General features: G+C 42.0%; 1 protein-coding gene across 3 annotated transcripts in view; it reads right to left on the bottom strand.

Annotated features, from left to right (window-relative positions):
• PIK3R4 (phosphoinositide-3-kinase regulatory subunit 4) overlaps positions 1-20972 on the bottom strand; it is a 75996-nt gene that overhangs the window by 27314 nt on the left and 27710 nt on the right. For 2 of the 3 annotated variants that reach the window (XM_055569953.1, XM_055569952.1), the window contains exons 8-12: positions 15320-15465; positions 12907-13110; positions 5378-5579; positions 3286-3473; positions 2351-2561 (exon numbers count right to left, since the gene is read on the bottom strand). In XM_055569953.1, the coding sequence (XP_055425928.1) occupies positions 2351-2561; positions 3286-3473; positions 5378-5579; positions 12907-13110; positions 15320-15465 (951 nt within the window). The remainder of the gene's footprint in view (positions 1-2350; positions 2562-3285; positions 3474-5377; positions 5580-12906; positions 13111-15319; positions 15466-20972) is intronic. The other variant, XM_055569954.1, reaches the window with a different exon arrangement.

The raw sequence follows: 20972 nt of genomic DNA, 5'->3' as shown, positions 1-20972 counted from the left end.
TTCTTCAGGCACTCTATCAGATCTAATCCCTTGAATCTATTTGTCACTTCCACTGTATAACCATAAGGGGTTTGATTTAGGTCATTCCTGAATGCCCTAGGGTTTTCCCTATTTTATTCAATTTAAGTCTGAATTTTGCAATAAGGAGTTCATGATCTGAGCCACAGTCAGCTCCTGGTCATTTCTGTTGACAGTATACAGCTTCTCCATCATCAACTGTGAGGCATATAATCAATCTGATTTTGGTATTGACCATCAGGTGATGTCCATGTGCAGAGTCAGCTCTTGTGTTGTTGGAAGTGTGTGTTTGCTATGACCAGGGCGTTCTCTTGGCAAAACTGTTAAGTCTTTGCTCTGCTTCATTTTGTATTCCAAGGCCAAACCTGCCTGTTACTCTAGGTATCTCTTGACTTCCTACTTTTGCATTTCAGTCCCCTATAATGAAAAGGACATCTTTTTTGGGTGTTAGTTCTAGAAGGTCTTGTAGATCTTCATAGAACCATTCAACTTCAGTTTCTTTGGTGTTAGTGTTGGGGAACAGACTTGGATTACCGTGATATTGAATGGTTTGCTGTGGAAACGAATAGAGATCATTCTGTCGTTTTTGAGAATGTACTCAATTACTGCATTTCAGACTCTTTTGTTGACTATGATAGCCACTCCATTTCTTCTAAGGGATTCTTGCCCACAGTAGTAGATATAACGGTCATCTGAGTTAAATTCACCCATTCTAGTCCATCTTAGTTCTCTGATTCCTAGAATATCGATGTTCACTCTTGCCATCTCCTGTTTGACCACTTCCAATTTACCCTGATTCATGGACCTGACATTCCAGGTTCCTATGCAATGTTGTTCTTTATAGCACCAGACTTCAGTTTCACCACCAGTCATATCCACAACTGGGAGCTGTTTCCACTTTGGCTTAGCCTAATTCCTTCTGGAGTTATTTCTTTGCTCTTCTCCAGTAGCATATTGGGCACCTACCAACCTGGGGAGTTCATATTTCAGTGTCATATCTTTTTGTACCCAGAAGTCAAAAGCAGGGCTGATAAACCATATTGAACTGTATTATAGAAACAAACATTCCAGGGTATTTATTTTCTTTAAAAAAAAAAAATTATGTGACTACACAGACCACTTAATAATATTTCTGAAATCTTTAAATCATTGGTCTCCACTGGCATTTTTCCTACATTCACAACGGAAGCCTGTGGGAACTCATGTGGTTTTTCAATCTCTACCCAATATTTTGACCACTTGATGCAAAGAACTGACTCATTTGAAAAGACCCTGATGCTGGGAAAGATTGAAGGCAGGAGGAGAAGGGGACGACAGAGGATGAGATGGTTGGATGGCACCACTGACTCTATGGACATGAGTTTGGGTAAGCTCCGGGAGTAGGTGATGGACAGGGAGGCCTGGCGTGCTGTGGTCCACAGCATCGCAAAGAGCTGGAAATGACTGAGCAACTCAACTGACTAACCCACAAGCATATATTCTGTCTCAGTTTTTAAGATGCATTTTTATTATTAAAATCTATACAGAAATTCATTAAAAATGTTTTAAAAAACCTGCCAATCCAATATCAGAGATGAGCTCTATCACATAACACTGGGCATGTCTGTTAACACAGCTGAGCCACAGTTTCCATCTAAAATATCTCAAGTTTCTTTAAATTTTCTCAGAATACAGAAGTGTTTTCCCAAAAATCTTAATGTTGACGATTGCTGAGTGATGGCTGGTTATAGGTGATTTTGGTTTATTTTTAAAGCACTCATTATTTTTCAAATGTTTCTACCTATTTTTTAAATAAAATTCATAGCTATTAAACCCTTCAGAAATTGAAAGCCAGAGTTTACTCGAGGAAGTCTGACATTTAGTGAGAAAGTGGCACGACACTAAGCAGGCAAGTAAAACCCAGCACTATGAATGGGGAACATGGGCCACAGACAAGATAAAACAGTAGGTAACAGGCCTAAAAGGCATTGCCAGAGCCAAGATCCAAATTCCACAAATAATGAGTTGGGATTTCTCACTTCCTGGTTCTTCCTGTGGGCTTTCTTTTATATATATATATATGTATGTATGTATGTATTTAGGTTGCACCAGGTCTCAGGTGCAGTATGCAGGATCTAGTTCCCCGACCAGGGATCAAACCTGGCTTCCCTGCACTGGAAGCGTGGAGTCTCAGCCACTGGACCACCTGGCAAAAACATTAGGTATCGTGGGCTTTCAAAGTGACAGCTTTGTGATCACTTCCTCTGCCAGTAACTGGTACCAGTTTCTTCCACTGGATTCCAGGCCCTGGCACCCAGGCTGGAATACCACTGCCCGTCAACGGCACACTTACCCGGGGGGGGCGGTTTACTCTCCCACTCAGCGTTGTCCATCATCTGCTTGGCTATCCTCTCGGCACTGCACTGCTCCCGTTTCTGTTGTATGAGCTGCTGAAGCTCAGTTTTACACGTTGTGATCCGGATCTGGTAAGTGGACGGTAAAATTGCACTACTTAAAACCTGTATTGTTGGTTTTCTATTCTGGGCATTTGTCACTTCTGGAATCTGCAAAACCAAAGAATAAGTATCTGTGTCATAAGTACAGTATGTTTGATGGTTAAAATGTACCCATGTTCTATTTATTACACCAGACTTTTGTCCTTATTTATGTACCAATTTTTAAATCCATCTAAATACAGCAACATATTTTTCAGTGAAAACCTAATTAAGATAAAGTTTAACCACTAATTCCAAATCTCCATATTTTAAAAAAATTATCAGTGTAGGAATAACATTAAACAAAAATATTCATTAATTTAACTGAAAAAAAGAAAGAGAATGTTATCAGTTCATTCAATTAAAATATATTGCCTAGGGAAGAATTACTGCAAATTAAAAACTTACTTCAAATATATCCAAATCATGACATTTCTCACACAGAGTAAACTTGGGACTTTTCTTCCCAGAAGTATTTTTGCTATCTTACAGATGTAACTATGCTATATTAAATGAAGAATAAAAGAAGATTTTAAAGGTTCACTGCAGCCTATGAGTAGAATCATAGTTCATAATGACGACCTCACCCCAGTTTCAGATCACCTTATTTGGTGCTTTCAATACTAGATTTCCCTTTGGCTATGAAGATAAACCTCTTCTGGAAAGAGAAACATCCTTCCTAAAAGACAAGTCACTGTATTGATTTTTCCAGTACAGTACACAGCCTTTAAACATCCAAACAGTAGAATGAGATCCACAGACAAAAAGCGCGCTACTGCCGGGATGACAATACCTGCGGAGAAGTCGACAAAGGGGCGCAGACAGCAGCGGAGGACTCGGAACGAGGCGGCTTCCCAGCCGGCACCACCTCCTGATCACTCCCTTTAGGCAGGGCCTGCTGCATGCTCGGTGGCTCCAGAGAGCCAAACATGCTTTTCCACTCTTCATTGACATTTGAATCTTGTTTAACATGTTTTCTAGCTATGAAAAAAGATCAGAATAATCTGAAGGAAGCGTCTATGACAAATCCGTGCTTTTATTACTCTTTGCGTGCGTGGGCTGGAGGAAAGGGGACAGCATGGACTTCATGAGGGCCGATTTATTCATATTCACGTATAAACATGTTAGCTCTCATTTCATCTCTAGGGCAGATGGACAGATGCACTTTCAGTAGTGTTAGTAATCAGACCTAATTGCTTCCTAGTTGTCCAAGGCTAGCTCAATTTCAAGGAACCACTTTATCTGAAGAACCAACAAAAATGTAACTTTTTCAAATGTCCTGACTACACTGATAAATATGACCTCTCTATATCCAGAATCAGTTACATGGGGTGAAGAAAAGAAGAAATAAAAAGTCATTTGCATTCTTATGCATATTCCTTCACATGTTTGTCAGCGTTTCTATGAGAAATTTCCAGAACTGAAAATATAAGTCAAATAGTAAAAAATAATAATAATAATATTAATAATATGTTCAATTTATAAGCTCATAAACAGTGAATTCAGTGAAAATGCCCATTCCCTGCCGCTTGCTGACACAAGCATCATCAGTCTTCACTAATCACAAAGGCAGACAATGGCATCTCGTTTCTATTTGCATTCATTTCACTGTTTACCTTTTAAATGTGTATCTCTATTCTATAACTTGTATGTTCAAATCCTTCACTATTTTTCTTTCGGGAGCTTGTGGTTTTTCTTATGAACGGTATAAATGCTTTACATTTTATGGCTATAAATCAGGGGTCCCCACCCCCAGGTCATGGACGGTTAGGAACCAGGCTGCACAGCAAAAGGTGAATAGCCAGTGAAACGGAAACCAACCTCATCCCTCACCTGTGGAAAAACTGTCGGCCACTGGTGCCAAAAAGGTTGGGGACCACTGCTGTAAACCATTAATAGTTAAGTTGCAAATACTTTATTTCAAGTTCAACAGTTAGAGGTCTTTCCTTTTTTTAAAGTAATTCATCAGCTGCCCTCAAAAGCTGATACTAGAATGTTGTTGTTAGGTTGCTAAATTGTGTCCGACTCTTTGCAGCCACATGGACTGTAGCCCACCAGGCTCCTCTATCCACGGGATTTTCCAGGCAAGAACACTGAAGTGGGTTGCCATTTCCTTCTCCAGGGGATCTTCCCAACCCAAGGATCAAACCTGTGTCTCCTGCATAGCAGGTGGATTTTTTACCACCCAGCCACAGGGAAAGCCCGATGCTGGAATATAAGGATTTTAAAAGGCATGTACTTAGAGGTCAGTATATCTCCAAAAAAGGTTAAAGGGAAGAATGCATGAGATTTTAAAACCCTCACACAATCAACATCAATGTCACAAGAGCCAACAGGTTTAAATCTCAAGACTTAAAATAATGAAAATTCCATGTACAGAGGAGCCTGGTGGGCTACAGTCCATGGGATCAGAGAGTCAGACACGATGGTACGACTAACACTTTCACTTTCAAATCATGAATGCATCTCTCCTTTGCAAGACTATTCAATTCACTGGCCGTTACCCACTGGTAACAAGATAGGAAACTTTACCCTCATTTTACATAGACTATTGACCTTGGGTTGGTGCTAAAAGGATTAAAAAATAGAATTTTGCCTTCAATCATATACTGCCACAGAGGCAACTAGGCTTTGGAGTCAGACTTTGGATTGAATTCTGACTCCACATGTACAAATCCATGAATTTGGAAAGTTACTTAATTTTTTGTCCACTTCTCCACCTTTCCTCTCCCAAGTCTTCTTGCAATTAAATATAAATGGAGTCATTCACTCACTGTATTTGAAAGTTCTATATGTGAGAAATGTGACTTCTTAGTTTTACTACTAAAAACTTACGAAATAACTAATAATAACAAGCTAACACGCACACACAGAAATATACTAACCTCGCTTGTCATCTGGTTCCTGTTTCGTTTTAACAAGATCAACTTGTCTCCCAGTTATACCTAACGCTGCCAAATCAATTACACCTTTCTGACTACTATCATGGAGATGACTCTGATCCACTATATTGGCCTTTGCCTTGTTAGATTTCATCATGAAGTCTTTCAGAGCCAAAAGCTTGTCTTCCTCTTCCTCTGTCATTCCCTAAAACAAATAAAACCATATGTCCTAGGTTATTTTGCAAGTAATAATAGGCCTCAAAATGACTCACAACTGAAGGGTCAAACCACTCAATTTAAACTTTAAGAGTGAGAACAGTAAAATGAAGCAAGCAAAGGCAAGAGAAAAGGAAATTATCAATACAGAACCACATTACTCTCATCTCCGAGGACACTCTCCCTCTGCTGGGCATTTTCTACTTTGTATCATGATTTATATCTTAACATTCTTTCTAAAAGGCAACATTCAAATACAATTCACCTTTGAAATCTCCAAAGAACTTAATACAGTGCCTGGTAGATCTTTAATGTATAACTATGAATAAACAAACATTTAGTATCTAAACAAAAATTCTCTAAGTACATGAAGCAGAAGAAAGCGTGTGTACTTGGACTTTGTCCCCAGATGTGTTGGAGTATGTGGTGGGACACTGCTGTGAAGGCACTCTGGGATACATGAAGCACTCTGAGCATTCTGGCACGTCTCATGGACTGACAGGCAAGTGTAAGCAACACACTGGCATCCCAAGGTAACAGGAAGACTAGGGTCAGGCCGCTGCGGTTCAAATTCCAGCCACATTACTTAAAATCTGTATGGCCGTGAGCAAGCCACCCACTTTCTCTGGACCTCTGTTTACCTCTGAGGGTAATTACTAGTACCCATCTTGTAAGACTATTATAAAATTCTAGTAAATTAATCCACGTAAGACAAAACACTTCAAACTGACAGCTAATGAATACTACTTAATTTAAATAATGAATTCGATGTGCAAAGTAAACATTCTGGTACTTGGAGCAGTTCTGCATTTTCTTAACTTTCCCACCTCCAAGAACTCCTGTAGAATGTTTTTATTATGCAAATGAAAAAATTAATAAAATGACAATTCCCTAAGGCCTCAATCTAAAACCCCTCTAAAACTGGAGCTTAAAGTAATAGTCACAATCCACTGGCACAAGAGGAAAATCAACTCTAGAAAGTCAAAAAGCTAAGAAATAATGAAATAAAATAACATTAAAGTATAATACTTGTACAATATCCTTGACAAATTTTTTCCAATATTAACCTGAAATTCATTTATTTACATTTCTCCTAAAATCTACTTAGACAATGACACAGCTAACAGTTCTACTCTTTTTTTAGCCTACGTTTCAGCTCATAGGAAAGGACGGCTCTGCTTCAGTCCACACGAGGGAAGGCCAGAAAGAAGGCTGAGTGGACAGACTCCCCAACCATGGAGCTCTAAACATATTCTGCGGAGCAAAAGCAGCCAGTCACAAAAGTCACATATTGTGTGATCTCATTTACACGAAATATTCAAGACAGGCAAATTCACAGAAACACAAAGCAGACTGAGTGGTTGCCAGGGGGAGAAGCAAATAGGGAATGACTGCTAATGGAAAAGGACATTCTTTTCAGGCTGATGGGTAGCTCAGAAGATAAAGTGTCAGCCTGCAATGCGGGAGACCTGGGTTCGATCCCTGGGTCAGGAAGATCCCCTGGAGAAGGGAATGGCTACCCACTCCAGTATTCTTGCCTGGAGACTCCCATGGATGGGGGAGATTGGCAAGCTACATACAATCCATGGGGTCCCAAAGAGTCAGACACAACTAAGCAACTTCACATATTCTAGAAAATGTTCTAGAATTAGTGGTGATGGTTTCACAACTTTGTGAATACACTAAAAACCACTGAACTGTGTGCTTTTAAACACTAAATTTCACTGTCTATGAACTGTATCTCAATTAAAAAAAATGTTAGGAATGCATCATCAAAAAACAAAGAAAAAACCCTGACAAGGACAATCAGCTCAGTTCAGTTGCTCAGTCGTGTCTGATTCTTTGCGAACCCATGAACACCAGGCTTCCCTGTCCCATCACCAACTCCCGAAGCCTACTCAAACTCATGTCCATTGCGTTGGTGATGCCATCCAACCATCTCATCCTCTGTCGTCCCCTTCTCTTGCCTTCAATCTTTCCCAGCATCAGGGTCTTTTCCAATGAGTCAGTTCTTTGCATCAGGTGGCCAAAGTATTGGAGTTTCAGCCTCAGCATCAGTCCTTCCAATGAATATTCAGGACTGATTTCCTTTAAGATGGACTGGTTGGATCGCCCTGCAGTCCCAGGGACTTTCAAGTCTTCTCCAACACCACAGTTCAAAAGCATCAATTCTTCAGTGCTCAGCTTTCTTTATAGTCCAACTCTCACATCAATACATGATTATTGGAAAAACCATAGCTTTGACGAGACGGACTTTTGTTGGCAAAGTAATGTCTCTGCTTTTTAATAGGCTGTCTAGGTTGGTCATAGCTTTTCTTCCAAGGAGCAAGCGTCCTTTAATTTCATGGCTGCAGTCACCATCTGCAGTGATTCTGGAGCCCAAGAAAATAGTCTCTCACTGTTTCCATTGTTTCCCCTTCTATTTGCCATGAAGTGATGGGACCGGATGCCATAATCTTAGTTTTCTGAATGTTAAGCTTTAAGCCAGCTTTTTCATGCTCCTCTTTCACTTTCATCAAGAGGCTCTTTAGTTCTTCTTCACTTTCTGCCATAAGGGTGGTGTCATCTGCATATCTGAGGTTATTGATATTTCTCCCGGCAATCTTGATTCTAGCTTGTGCTGCATCCAGACTAGCATTTCTCATGATGTATTCTGCATATAAGTTAAATAAGCAGGATGACAATATACAGCCTTGACATACTTCTTTCCCCATTTGGCACCAGTCTGTTGTTCCATGTCCAGTTCTGTTTCTTCCTGACCTGCATACAGATTTCTCAGGAGGCATGGAAGGTGGTCTGATATTCCCACCTCTTGAAGAATTTTCCACAGTTTGTTGTGATCTACAGAGTCAAAGGCTTTGGCATAATCAATGAAGTAGATGTTTTTCTGGAATTCTCTTGCTGTTTCGATGATCCATTGGAGGTTGGTAATTTGATCTCTGGTTCTTCTGCCTTTTCTAAATCCAACTTGAACATCTGTAAGTTCATGGTTCACGTACTATTGAAGCCTTACTTGGATAATTTTGAGCATTACTTTGCTAGTGTGTGAGATGAGTGCAATTGTGCGATAATTTGAGCATTCTTTGGCAATGCCCTTCTTTGCAACTGGAATGAAAACTGACCTTTTTCAGTCCTGCGGCCCCTGCTGAGTTTTCCAAATCTGCTGGCATATTGAATGCATTTGTTCGTAGTGATGCATCCTAAGGCCCACTTAACACTGCACTCCAGGACGTATGGCTGCAGGTTAGTGATCTCACACCGTGATTAACTGGGTCTGAAGATCTTTTTTGTACTGTTCTTCTGTATATTCTTGCCAACTCTTCTTAATATCATCTGCTTTTGTTAGATCAACACCGTTTCTGTCCTTTATTGAGCCCATCTTTGCATGAACGGTTCCCTTGGTATCTCTAATTTTCTTGAAGAGATCTCATCTTTCCCATTCTATCATTTACAGCGAAAGTGTAGTCCCTTAATATCCATCAGACTTCTGCTTCCAGCCATGATGTATAACAGGGACAAGATTTACCCTCTCACTTAAAACAACTTTGAAACCAGACAAAAAATATGATATGACACATTTCAGACACTGGAAAACAGGAAGCACAGGGCTCTGATTTCCCCAGATAAAGGTGAGTCCTATGACTGTCCCAGCTTACTCTTTGGAGAGTTTCCAGGCCATGGCATGAGGAGGGCGATGGTGGCGGGGACTCAGAGTTCATCAGAGCCGCGTTCAAGAGACAAATCAGAGTTCCAGGAAGCCAAACGGCCAAGCGTGGGGCAGAGCCCTGAAGAAGAGAGATCCCCTGCCAAGCAAGAGCTGTGGTCAGGGCGTCACCAGTCTCCCACTGAGTGCTGAGCTACATGCGTATGAACACCAACACCGGGGACCAGGAAAAGGCAACAGAAAGCAGCAAGCCAAACAACCCCAGAGCTGACAAGGCTGAGGATCACTCACTCTGCTCCCACCAGCCAGAAGTGAGAGACCTCTTGCCACACAGAACATCATGTCCTCACAAGTCCCTAGGAATCGAGCTAAGCTGGCCACTGACCAAAGTCTGATCTGGATCTCTTCTAACAAAGCTCAAAACCAAGGCTTAACATTATCAAACCAACTCCAAATAACTTTAACTACAGAACAAATCCAACACAATACAGCCATCCTCAGGACCCCCAACAAAATCCACAGATGCTTGATCCTCTAAATAAAATGGCAGCACAGTATTTGCAAGGAACCTACAAACATCTTCCTATATACTTTACATTACCTCTAGATTACTTATAATACCTAAAACAATGTAACTATTATGTAAAAAGTTGTAAATACAATGTTAACAGTTACCAGTATGAGGCAAATTCAAGTTTTGCTCTTTGGAACTTTCTGGAATTTTTTTTTTTTTTTAATATTTTCGACCCATGGTTGGTTGAATTCATGGATGTGGAATGTGTGGATACAGAGGGCCAACTGTGTAGTGTAAAGGGATTCAGCACCCAACAGTATAAAATTCACAATCAACAGAGAAAGAAAAATGGATGGCCAGGAGTCACAGATTAGACGAAAACTTACATTTTATTGTATATCTTCTTATATAGCTTTTCAATTTTACACCATGCATCTATACTACCAAGTCAAAATCTTTTTAGTTAAAAATATGTAAAAGTTTAAAATGTTAAAGTATCTGTTCTAGTATCTGATTAAATAAATATGAAAAAAACAGGGAGCTCTCATAGATGAGATCAATCTAAAATAATCCTGACATGTGTTACCTCCAGATGGGAAATCCTATTGAAAATCTGGAGTACAGGCAGATTTCAACTCCCACAGAGGTAATTCCAGAAGTGTACTTTAAGTCTATTATCTGGTGCTCTGAATATATCAGAGAAACCACACTAGGCTGCTCTGGAAAGGCCTATTTTAGTCACAGTGTATCTCAAGTGTCCCCAAGTGGTCCTACAGAAAAGAGCACTGAAGAACCCCGAGCAAAAAAAAAATATTCTGCAGGAGGGTAAACTCTGCAGAGGCTAATTTCTCCCCTCTGTATTCCTGACATTAGGACAAGGACTCAGTTCCCACCTCCAAAACCTCCTCTGGCTCTAGGCCTCTTCTAGTAATCCCAACAAACTCAGTAGCACAGGGACCAAAAAGACAGACTCACAAAGGGCTGGAAGAGATGAGCGGCCCAAGGGCCTCTTCCTAAGTCCACATAAAACCCCAAAAAGCCTCTCAGCTTTAGTCCCTTATCCTCTGGGCACTTTGAGAGGCAAGATGGCACTTTGCGGGGGTGGGGGACCGGGGGAGGCATGTAGAGTGAAGACAGGTTTAGGTTGCAACATTAGCTTTGAAAAGTAATGTTCACTAACTGTGCGTGCACAGGAACCTAACTACCCTCACTGAGCCTCAGTTTCCTATCTAATGAAATGATGCCAATATTTACTCATCAAACCTATTTCAAGGACAGGCACACAACACAGAAAGTAGACTCACTGTGTGTTCTCAACCGGGGAAGCCAGTGCCATGCTGCCGCCGCCGAGGGCCTCGGAGACTCTAGCCTGCCATCCTTTCCAGCAGCAGCACCTAGCCCTTAAAGCAGAGCATCCTTGCCCCTGAGGAGTCTCCTGAGACTATCTGTGACTAGTCTCCTAAGATTATTCACAGAAGCAGCATATCCCCGTTTCCACTCACAGGAAGGAGAGATGAGTGAGGACCTCAAGCACTGAGGCTCAGGAATACAAGTCAGCGAGAGTGCAGTGCTTTCACTGGGACCCCAGTGATGGGGGCTGGTGCCGAGGAGCAGCAGGGCCCTGGGGCTGGGAAGAAGAGCAGCAGGACGCAGAAGGGCTATGCCACGGGTAAAGGGAGGCACGCTGCCCCTCCCCTCGCCCTCCCTTCACCCGTGGCAGCGGAAAACTGACACCCACGGCAAGGTGAAAAGCTACAATCAGGAGCTAAGGCAGTTCCACAAAATAACTAACGACCTACACGGAAGAGAAAACTTCCGCATAGAAGATTTCGGCTTAATATACGGGATTTGCATGGAAGAGAGAACTACAAAAGAATCACACTATTCAAGCTCCAAGAAACATCTAAACTGGGGTGGTTTTTAATGCATGCAGAAATCTTTTTGATAAGAATTACTTGCTCAGGAGAAAGAACTGGAAAATGTGATTCAATACCCAATTTTCCATAAACTGGAAAATACATCTAATGTACAAGCCAAGGTTGAAAGAAAACTCAAAGAAACAAGCTCTCTGGCAATTCAAGTCATATCAAATTGAAGTCCTCTGAAACACAGGAAACAGAACCACTGGCTTGCAAGGGACTTTCAGAGGCAGCTCAAGTCTCCAGATAAAGTTAGACCTCAAAGAACCAAGATGGTTATTAACCAGCATCCACAGAAGCCTATTGCAGAGTTCAATCACCCAAACCGACATCTGAGCATCAGACAGCACCGGATATTCAGTAACAGGCATCGATGTGAGAAAGTATTTATCTCCCGAAGCTGACCGATTCTCTCTCCGCAGCAGAGGTGTTCTCTCTTCTTTTCTCTTAGACAAGATAGTGACCGATACTCATGCTCTTAACCATCATGTCCCACAGACTTAAAGACACTCATTAACAGTGACCCCAAGCATTCACTTTAAGGCCCACAGAACATCTTTTCAGGAACCGTACCCTTTATTTCTAACCAGTTACACTCCTACTTCGTCTTCTCTAGGATCCACACGTCCCCTCTAGAACAGGATGCTGAGTCTAGATTTAAATAATGCCAAGCATAATAACAAGGATTCCTAGTTCTAACGAGATTTGTTAACAAGGACTCAGATCCACAGATTTGCAAGATACAGCAGTAAACGGCTGGTTTATTCAATCTAAGACACATTATAAGTCCCAGCGTTTCAGCTGTTTGCATGTAGTGAAGACTCTAAATTTTGAGCTGAATTAAACCAAGAGTTTTATTGCATTTGTGTTCTGTAATTTTTTTTTCTAACTGAATTTCTTTATATTTTTGACGAAATATGAAATGCAATCAAGAATATTACTTAAATCTAAGGTTGTATCTACTTTTCCCCTCATTTACATAGCCAGTAACCACAAACAAACTTACACGGTCTCCCATGATTCCTCATTTAACTCAACCCAGTGCCTTATCATCATCACAGCATGCCCTAGATACCAAAGCAAATGCATATCTGCCAGATTTGTTTACTCATTTGCTATGCTACAACTTAATCAAAAATATTCTTACATGCTAGATGTATCCCTCCATGTTTTTATAAAATCTGCATTTAAATGTAAGATTTCAGAAAGGTGATATTACCTGTGAGAGCAACTTCTTCAGCAGCTGTGCTATGGCAGGATCCTCGGGTGGAGGGCAGTCAGGAAGAGACCCGTTTCGCTTCTTCTGACGCATGTGAAGATGTCTGAACAAGCTAGTGATATCTTTAGACCTCAAAGCATAATCAAATATAGAACGACTTACTGGCTCTTTTAAAACACTGAGTAGAACAAGTTTTCTTTCAATCTATATTAGAAAAATAAAAAGAATCAACCAAAGATATAACATACAGTACAGCTGTTTTCAAATTCAATAAATATAACCTGTGTAAAGTTAACATGGGCATTCATTTTCTAAGAAAACGGGAGATATCGACATCTGCAACTTTTGCTTAGAAGAAAAAAGAACACCAGGGACCTTTAGAGAGTGAAGGTATTTCTTCATTCATTTTTAGCATCTGAGTATACATTTGTGTCTCTCATACTTGAGTATTACCAATGTCCAGACTAGAAAAGTTTAGACCCCAAGTTCTCTACATCTCAAAACGTCAGATGACTTTCCAGATCTACGAAGTATCTGAAGTTTACAGGTCTAACAGCCAAAAGGTACTAATCCAGAGAAGATGCTCAACAGCCTCAAGGCCACCCTTCAGTCATCAGGTTTTCCCAACAGCTTCAACCACTTCTAAAAAACATTACTCTCTCCATATAGTTCTTAAAATCTCTTCATTTTTAATCCCCAAGAATATTCTCCTTGTCAATGCGTTTATAATAAAAGGGGTTAAACAGTAACCAAGAGGACTTTTTTAGATAGATTTAACTACCTGGTGAGTTGGCCAATAGAAACCAGCATACAAAGGTATCTTTTGTCTAATCCAAATTGCAGAAAAGTAAGAATTGTGAAGCATATAGATAAGCAGTCTCTCAGCTCCTAAACCTGGCCTTTCAAAATATACAACAATGATAAAAGCAAAAAGTAACACTAATAACAATTTCTGAAAAACAAGGAGAATGGTGCAGATTTCTAACAAACCACGTAAATATCAGGTTTATTTTAGTGAAACACAACTAAAAGTTATTACAAATGAATCTAATTTTTCAATCCCAGAAACACTTCTTTCTTTCATTAATAGTTTAAGAGCCAAACTTGCTTGCTTGTTCAGTCACTTCAGTCGTGTCTAACTCTCTGCGACCCCATGGACCACGGCCTACCAGGCTCCCTGTCCATGGGATTCTCCAGGCAAGAATACTGGAGCAGGCTGCCATTTTCTTCTCCAGTGATAAAGTATGAAGTGAGTGAAGTGAACTCACTCAGTCGTGTCTGACTCTTTGCGACCCCATGGACTGCAGCCTACCAGGCTCCTCCATCCATGGGGTTTTCCAGGCAAGAGTACTGGAGTGGGCTGCCATTGCCTTCTCCAAAGAGCCAAACTTCTATGGCTCAAAATAGAATAAGCAGTCAAAGCAGTAGGAATCTCTAGACCTGGCTTCTAAGAAAGCCTTAATAAACTTCAAAAAAGGTCATATTTTAGCAATATTATCTATCTTTCAAGGATATATAAATTGTTCTCAGGATGAAAATTTTAATTTACAAACTCTATGAAAGAAAGAATGATGATTCCCCACGTTGGATTAATCTATTATGAAAAGTAAAGATGGAAGGCAGTCATAGCCACTTATTTGCAGAGGATATCCAAGGCCATTTTCTCCAACCACAGGGAAGGCACACTGGGCTTATAAAAGTAGAAGAAAGCTAGAGAGGAATAGGAACTTGCAAAAGAAAAACAAGTATTTTAGGATGCTTTAGAAACTAGAATCACCTCTCAAAAGTCCATTCAATTTAAATATCTATCAATATTTTGATAGCTGGTTATCCAGCAAAATGAAGGGTATATACACTGACAAGCTGGATAAATAACTGCCTTGTACAAACCAAAGACCCAAAGTTTATCAACAAGTGCTACACTGCTTAGGAAGGGGTGGGGGAGGAGCAGGGAGCAAGAGGGGTCAGTTGTCTTTAGATTGAAAAAAAAAAAAGAAACCAGAACCAGTGAGTGCTCTAAAAACCAATTTTGGAAAAAGCCTGCTTCCAATTTATTATCAACGTGGACTTGGGCTGGAATCAGCTATACACTTATAACAAAAGCAGGTTCATCAATATATATTCCTGCTACACTTCCCATAACAGCAGACGCTTCAGACACCACACGAAAGGAGAAAGGGTGAGCCACGGAGCTGCATTACACTCAACATGATGGACAGCATACCAGCTCCCTGGCTCCTCTCACAGTCCAGAGCGTTTGTTCATTAACATTAACTACCGCAAAAGAAATGTGAAAAGTCTACAGTCCAATTTAAATCTTTAAAAGTTTAAATAAAAATAGGCCTCTCCAAACCTTTTTCTTAAAGGGGCACAGTTAGAAGGGAGGGTTGATTCCAAGCTGGAACGTGCATACCTGTATTATTGGTTGAGTAATATATGGGTCAAGGTAAGGCATCAGTTTGCAGTAGACATCAGCTGTGCTTATTTGGTGAGCTACCACAGTGATAAATCCCACAGCACCATAGCGTATCCATAGATTGGGATGACACAGAAAGGGGGCTAAGAGGGAAAAAAAGGCATGGATTAAACCATGTTCATAAAGAGTTCCATACTATCAAGATACCATGTTCATAAAGAGTTTCCCACTATTAAGATAAACAAATTTTTACCTTATAACACTATTGATAAAGGGATTATACCAAATGTTACTATCAGGTTGCCTCTGACTGTCCTGGGACATAAACTGAGCCAGGCGAACATACTGACATTATACTATTCCCGCCCATAAATATGAACAATACCGTAAGAGAGCAAAACAGTTCCCTCTTTCCTTGGGATTCAAACTGTTATGTTTGTAGTCAGGGCTGAAGATGGGGGACACATACTCACTCAAGAGACTGAGTTAAAAAGCACAGGACAGAGACCCGAGTCCCGACAGCACACGGCAGACTGAGACCCCATATAATGCGCCCAAGGGAGGCTCAGGGACGCACAGCCACCACACAGAGGCCAAGGCAGCAGCAAAGGCATTTCTCCTCCAAGTCACGGCTTGGGTTAAGGGAATGATCTCACCTGACGGACACTCATTTAAATACAAAGATCTGACTGTACTGAATACAATACTCATGAATTCATTCACAAGGCAATATGAATTGAGACCGAAAGGCAGAAAACATATGCTGCCCATTGTTAAAGAGTTAAGATGTAAGATTAAACCACAAAATTCAACGAGTATCTTTTCACATCTTTTAACTATTTTCTGTACGACACTTAAAGTCAATGATTTCAACTAACTGAAGATTTAGGATAAAAGTCAAACAGCTAAACTAACTGGATTTAACAACAATAAAGCAAAAACCTATTAGTTCTGCGGACACAAAGACATCATCATTTAGAGAATACTGACGCCATAAGAAATCCAGGCAACAGAGGAATAAGAATTCTGTCATCACAATGGAGCACTATGGTGCAGTGAGATGCTCCCTTTGTCTTTCCCCTTTACAATCAGTACAACACCGAAAACTCAACAAAGGTGCCTCTGCCCAACACAGCCAGGCGCAGAATTCCACTCACCTAGACGTCTAGAGGTGGGGGGGACCGGAGCAAACAGGGAAGGTGGGACCAGGGAATACACGGTGGTGACTGCAGTCTGCCCTCCGCCCACGGCAGCTGAGCCGCGCCCCCAGAGGCGGCGGCTCTCACGGCTCTGGCCTCCCCTGCAGCAGCACCGACAGCCTCCAGTGACCGGGCGGCAGTGGGCCAGGACCCCGTCCCCCTAGTCACAGAGGCGCCACAACTCCAGCCCCCGCACCTCCCGCCACGGCAGCAAAGCCCTCAGACCTTGCAACACCAGACTGGTCAGAGATGGGCCCGTGACCCCAGCTCTTGTCCACCCTCCCCTCTCCTGTGAGAGCAGCGCCTGGGGCTCGGGAGACCCTGCACGTGACCAAGGGCCCACTACCCCGGTGCCCAGGCAGTGACGCCAGCAACAGCGGCAGCGCAAGGCACACCACCACCAGAGGCTCGGGGAGCGGCCACGAGGTTGCGGGGCGACACCTCTAACCGAGGCAGCAGAGGGTGGGAACCTCGGGCTCCCAAAGATAACCAGAGGCAGCACAGACAAATGAACTTTACAAGTTAGGCTATAGTGCCACCTAACGGACAACAGAGAAAGACTACTAACTTCCGGCCTGGTGAATCAGAATCAAGAAGTGTTCACTATTTCCAAGGCACAGGAAGAGAAACACTCTCATCAAGCACCCTGAAGGACAGCAGGAAGACTGTGTCACAAAAAGGAAATGAAAATTCTCCAGAAACTAAAGCCACTGAATACAGGGATCTGACAGAGAATTCCAGATAGCTGTCATGAGGAAACTCAAAGAGCCATTGGAAAACTCAGAGGCAGTCCAGTGAGCTCAGGAATGAAATTAATGAACAGAAGGAACACTTAACCAAACAGACTAAAATGCAAAAAAAAAAAAAAAAAAGTTGTTTGTGCTCATGACTCTGTCAGCGAGCAAGGACGCTTCTGAGAAAGCAGAATGGCATCAGCACCTGAGAAGGACCACCCCCTTCAGTGATCATCCCACCCAAAGGTCAGAAGGCATCTTCTGAGGTCTTCCGGAGCCCCACGTGGGGCTCAGCCTCCGCGACTGCGAGGAGCCCGCCGAGGTGCGGGCAGGCTTCCCCCGAGGAAAACAGAAGTCTTTCTCCCAATTCACCAGAAAAACACTGACCACCGTCATCGCTGCAAGGAGGTCCCAGTGTCTGAAACTGAAACCTTTAAACCCATGCCTCTAGAATAAGAACACACGAGGAGCCCCTTGTGCTGGGACTGGCAAGATCCAGCCCTGAGCCTCTGGAGTGGGAGCACTGACTCTAAGTCTAGACGACCAGAGAACTAACCCTAGGGAGTATCAAATAGTGAGAACTCACACACAGGAAACCACCTGAATACAAGACCCCACATCACCCAACCACCAGCAGCACCCTGTGCAGGATGCCTCATCTGAACAACAAACAAAACAAAAATACAAACCCAATCATCAGCAAACAGGATCACCACCTCACCCAGACTTGCCCATTAGAGGAAAAACAAACAAACAAAAACTCAGCATAAATCTCACCCTATATGAAGCTTACACAAACCACTGGACCAACCTTAGAGGGCAGAAACCAAAAGGAAGAAAGAATTCAAGCTTGAAGCCTGGGAAAAGGAGACCTCAAACACAGTAAGTTTAAAAAATAATCATGAAAAGGCAGACAAATATTACACAAATGAAGGAACAAACTTAGAAACACAGAAGTCCAAATAAACAAAGTTCAGTTCAGTCCCTCAGTCGTGTCCGACTCTTTGAGACCCCATGAATCGCAGCACGCCAAGCCTCCCTGTCCATCACCAACTCCCGGAGTTCACTCAGACTCACGTCCATCGAGTCAGTGATGCCATCCAGCCATCTCATCCTCTGTCGTCCCCTTCCCCTTCTGCCCTCAATCTTTCCCAGCATCAGGGTCTTTTCAAATGAGTCAGCTCTTCGCATCAGGTGGCCAAAGTATTGGAGTTTCAGCTTCAACATCAGTCCTTCCGATGATATATATATGTCATATATATATATATATATATATAAATGAAGAGGAAACTACAAATCAAAACTACAATAAGATATCACCTCACGCTGGTCAGAATGGCCATCGTCAAAAAGTCTACAAACAATAAATACTGCAGAGAATATGGAGAAAAGGGAACCCTCTTGTACTGTTGGTGGGAATGTAAATTGATTTAGCCACTATGGAAGACAATATGAAGATTCCTTAAAAAAATCAGGAATAAAACCACCATATAACCCAGCAATCCCACTCCTAGGCATATACCCTGAAGAAACAAGAATTGAAAATGACACATGTACCTATGAGATGTTTTATATAAACCTCATGGTAACCACATGGACTGTAGCCCGTCAGGCTCCTCTGTCCATGGGATTCTCCAGGCAAGAATACTGGAGTGGGTGGCCATTCCCTTCTCCAGCAGATCTTCCCCACCCAGGGACCAAAGCCAGGTCTCCCTCATTGCAGGCAGATTCTTTACCATAGGGGCCACCAAGGAAGCCCATGACATCACTTATATGTGGAACCTAAAAGCAAATGTTTCAAATTAACTGGTCTGCAAAGCAGCAAGAGACTCACAGACTTAGAGAATGAAACTATGGTTGCCATGGGGGAAGGATGGTGGAAGGCACAGGTAGGGAGCTTGGGGTGGATTTGTGCACATTGCTAGATTAGAAATGGATAACCAACAGGGAACTACCCTATAGCACATGAAACTCTCTCAATGTCATGTGGCAGCCTGGATGGGAGGGGAGTTCAGGGAGAATGGGTACATGTTATGTATGGCTCAGTCCTTTGCTGTTCAGCTGAAACTATCACAACAGTGTTAATCGGCTATAACCCGATACAAGATAAACGGTTAAAAGGAAAAATAAGACCCAACTATATCTGCTGCCGCCAGGACACTTACCCCGGCTCTAAGGACAAACATAGGCTCAAAGTGAAAGGACAGAAGACTCCAAATTACAGCCTAAACAGAAGGAATGTAGCCATACTCGTATCAAGTAATACAGGCTTCAACCCAAAAAAGGTAACCAAAGACAAAGATGAACAGTATATAAGGATAAAATGGACAGTTCATCAGGAAGACATAACAGTGATTTATATATACATACACACAAACACACCTAACTCAGGAGCATCAAAACATACAAAACGATCATTATCAGACCCAAAGGAAGACCTGACAGCAAGAGAGGAACTAAAGTGAGAGGAACTAAAAGTCGTGCCCGACTCTTTGCGACCCCATGGATAGTAGCCTGCACCAAGCTCCTCTGTCCGTGGGATTTTCAAGGCAAGAGTACTGGAGTGGGTTGACATTTCCTTCGCCAGGGAATCTTCCCAACCCAGGGATGGAACCCAAGTCTCTCACATTGTAGACAGACGCTTTACCATCTGAGCCACCAGGGAAGTCCAAGAGAGGAACTAGGGGACTTTAACACCCCACTTACATCAGTGGATAGATCATCATCCAGAGAGAAATAAACCCACACTTGTGGACAAGAGCACACGATATACAATGGAGAAAGGCCAGTCTCTTAAACAGCGCTGGAAAAAGCGGAACAACTAATGAAAACATAAACAGCATGCTCTCTGACAAAAGTCTTGGCAAAAATCTTTAGACATGTCTCCTCAGACAAGAGAAACAAAAATAAACAAATGGGGCGACACCAAACTAAAAAGCTTCTGCACAAAACAAGAAATCGTCAACAAAACAGACAACCACTGAGTGGGAGAAGCTATTTGCAAGTTATGTAGCTGATAAGGGGTTAATGTCAATATATATCAAGAACTCAGACAACTCAACAACCAAAAAACAACAACCTGCATCACAAATGGGCAGAGGAGCTGAATTTCTCCAAAGAAGACATACAGTTGGTTGGCAGAGACATGTGAAGATTTTCACCATCATTGATTATAAGGGAAATGCAAATCAATATCACAATGAGCTACCACCTCACACTCTTAGCATGGCTGTTATCAAAAAGATGAGAAACAGCAAGTGCTGGAAAGCGTGTGTAAAAAAGGAAGCCTTTTTTACACTGCAGAAGTGGAAACTGGAGGAGTCACTATGGAAAACGCTGTGGAGATTCCTCAAAAAGCTTAAGAACAGAACTCCCATAAGATCCACCTATTTCTGGCTATTTGGTGTGCCACATGTAAATGATTTATCCAAACAATAAAACACTAACTCAAAAAGATATATGCACCCCTATGCTCATTATAGCTTTATTTACAACAGCCAAGATGGGGAATAACCTAAATGCCCATCAATGGATAAAGAAGATGTGGAATAAAGATGCGATGGAATGTTACTCAGCCATAAAAAAAAAGCAAAATCTTGCCATATGCAACACGGATGGACCTTGAGTGTATTGCTGCTAAGTCGCTTCAGTCGTGTCTGACTCTGTGCGACCCCATAGACGGCAGCCCACCAGGCTCCCCAGTCCCTGGGATTCTCC

Source organism: Bubalus kerabau, chromosome 2 (genome assembly GCF_029407905.1).
Source record: "Bubalus kerabau isolate K-KA32 ecotype Philippines breed swamp buffalo chromosome 2, PCC_UOA_SB_1v2, whole genome shotgun sequence".
Classification (NCBI taxonomy): Eukaryota; Metazoa; Chordata; class Mammalia; order Artiodactyla; family Bovidae; genus Bubalus; species Bubalus kerabau.
This window is presented reverse-complemented; position numbering and strand designations above follow the sequence as displayed.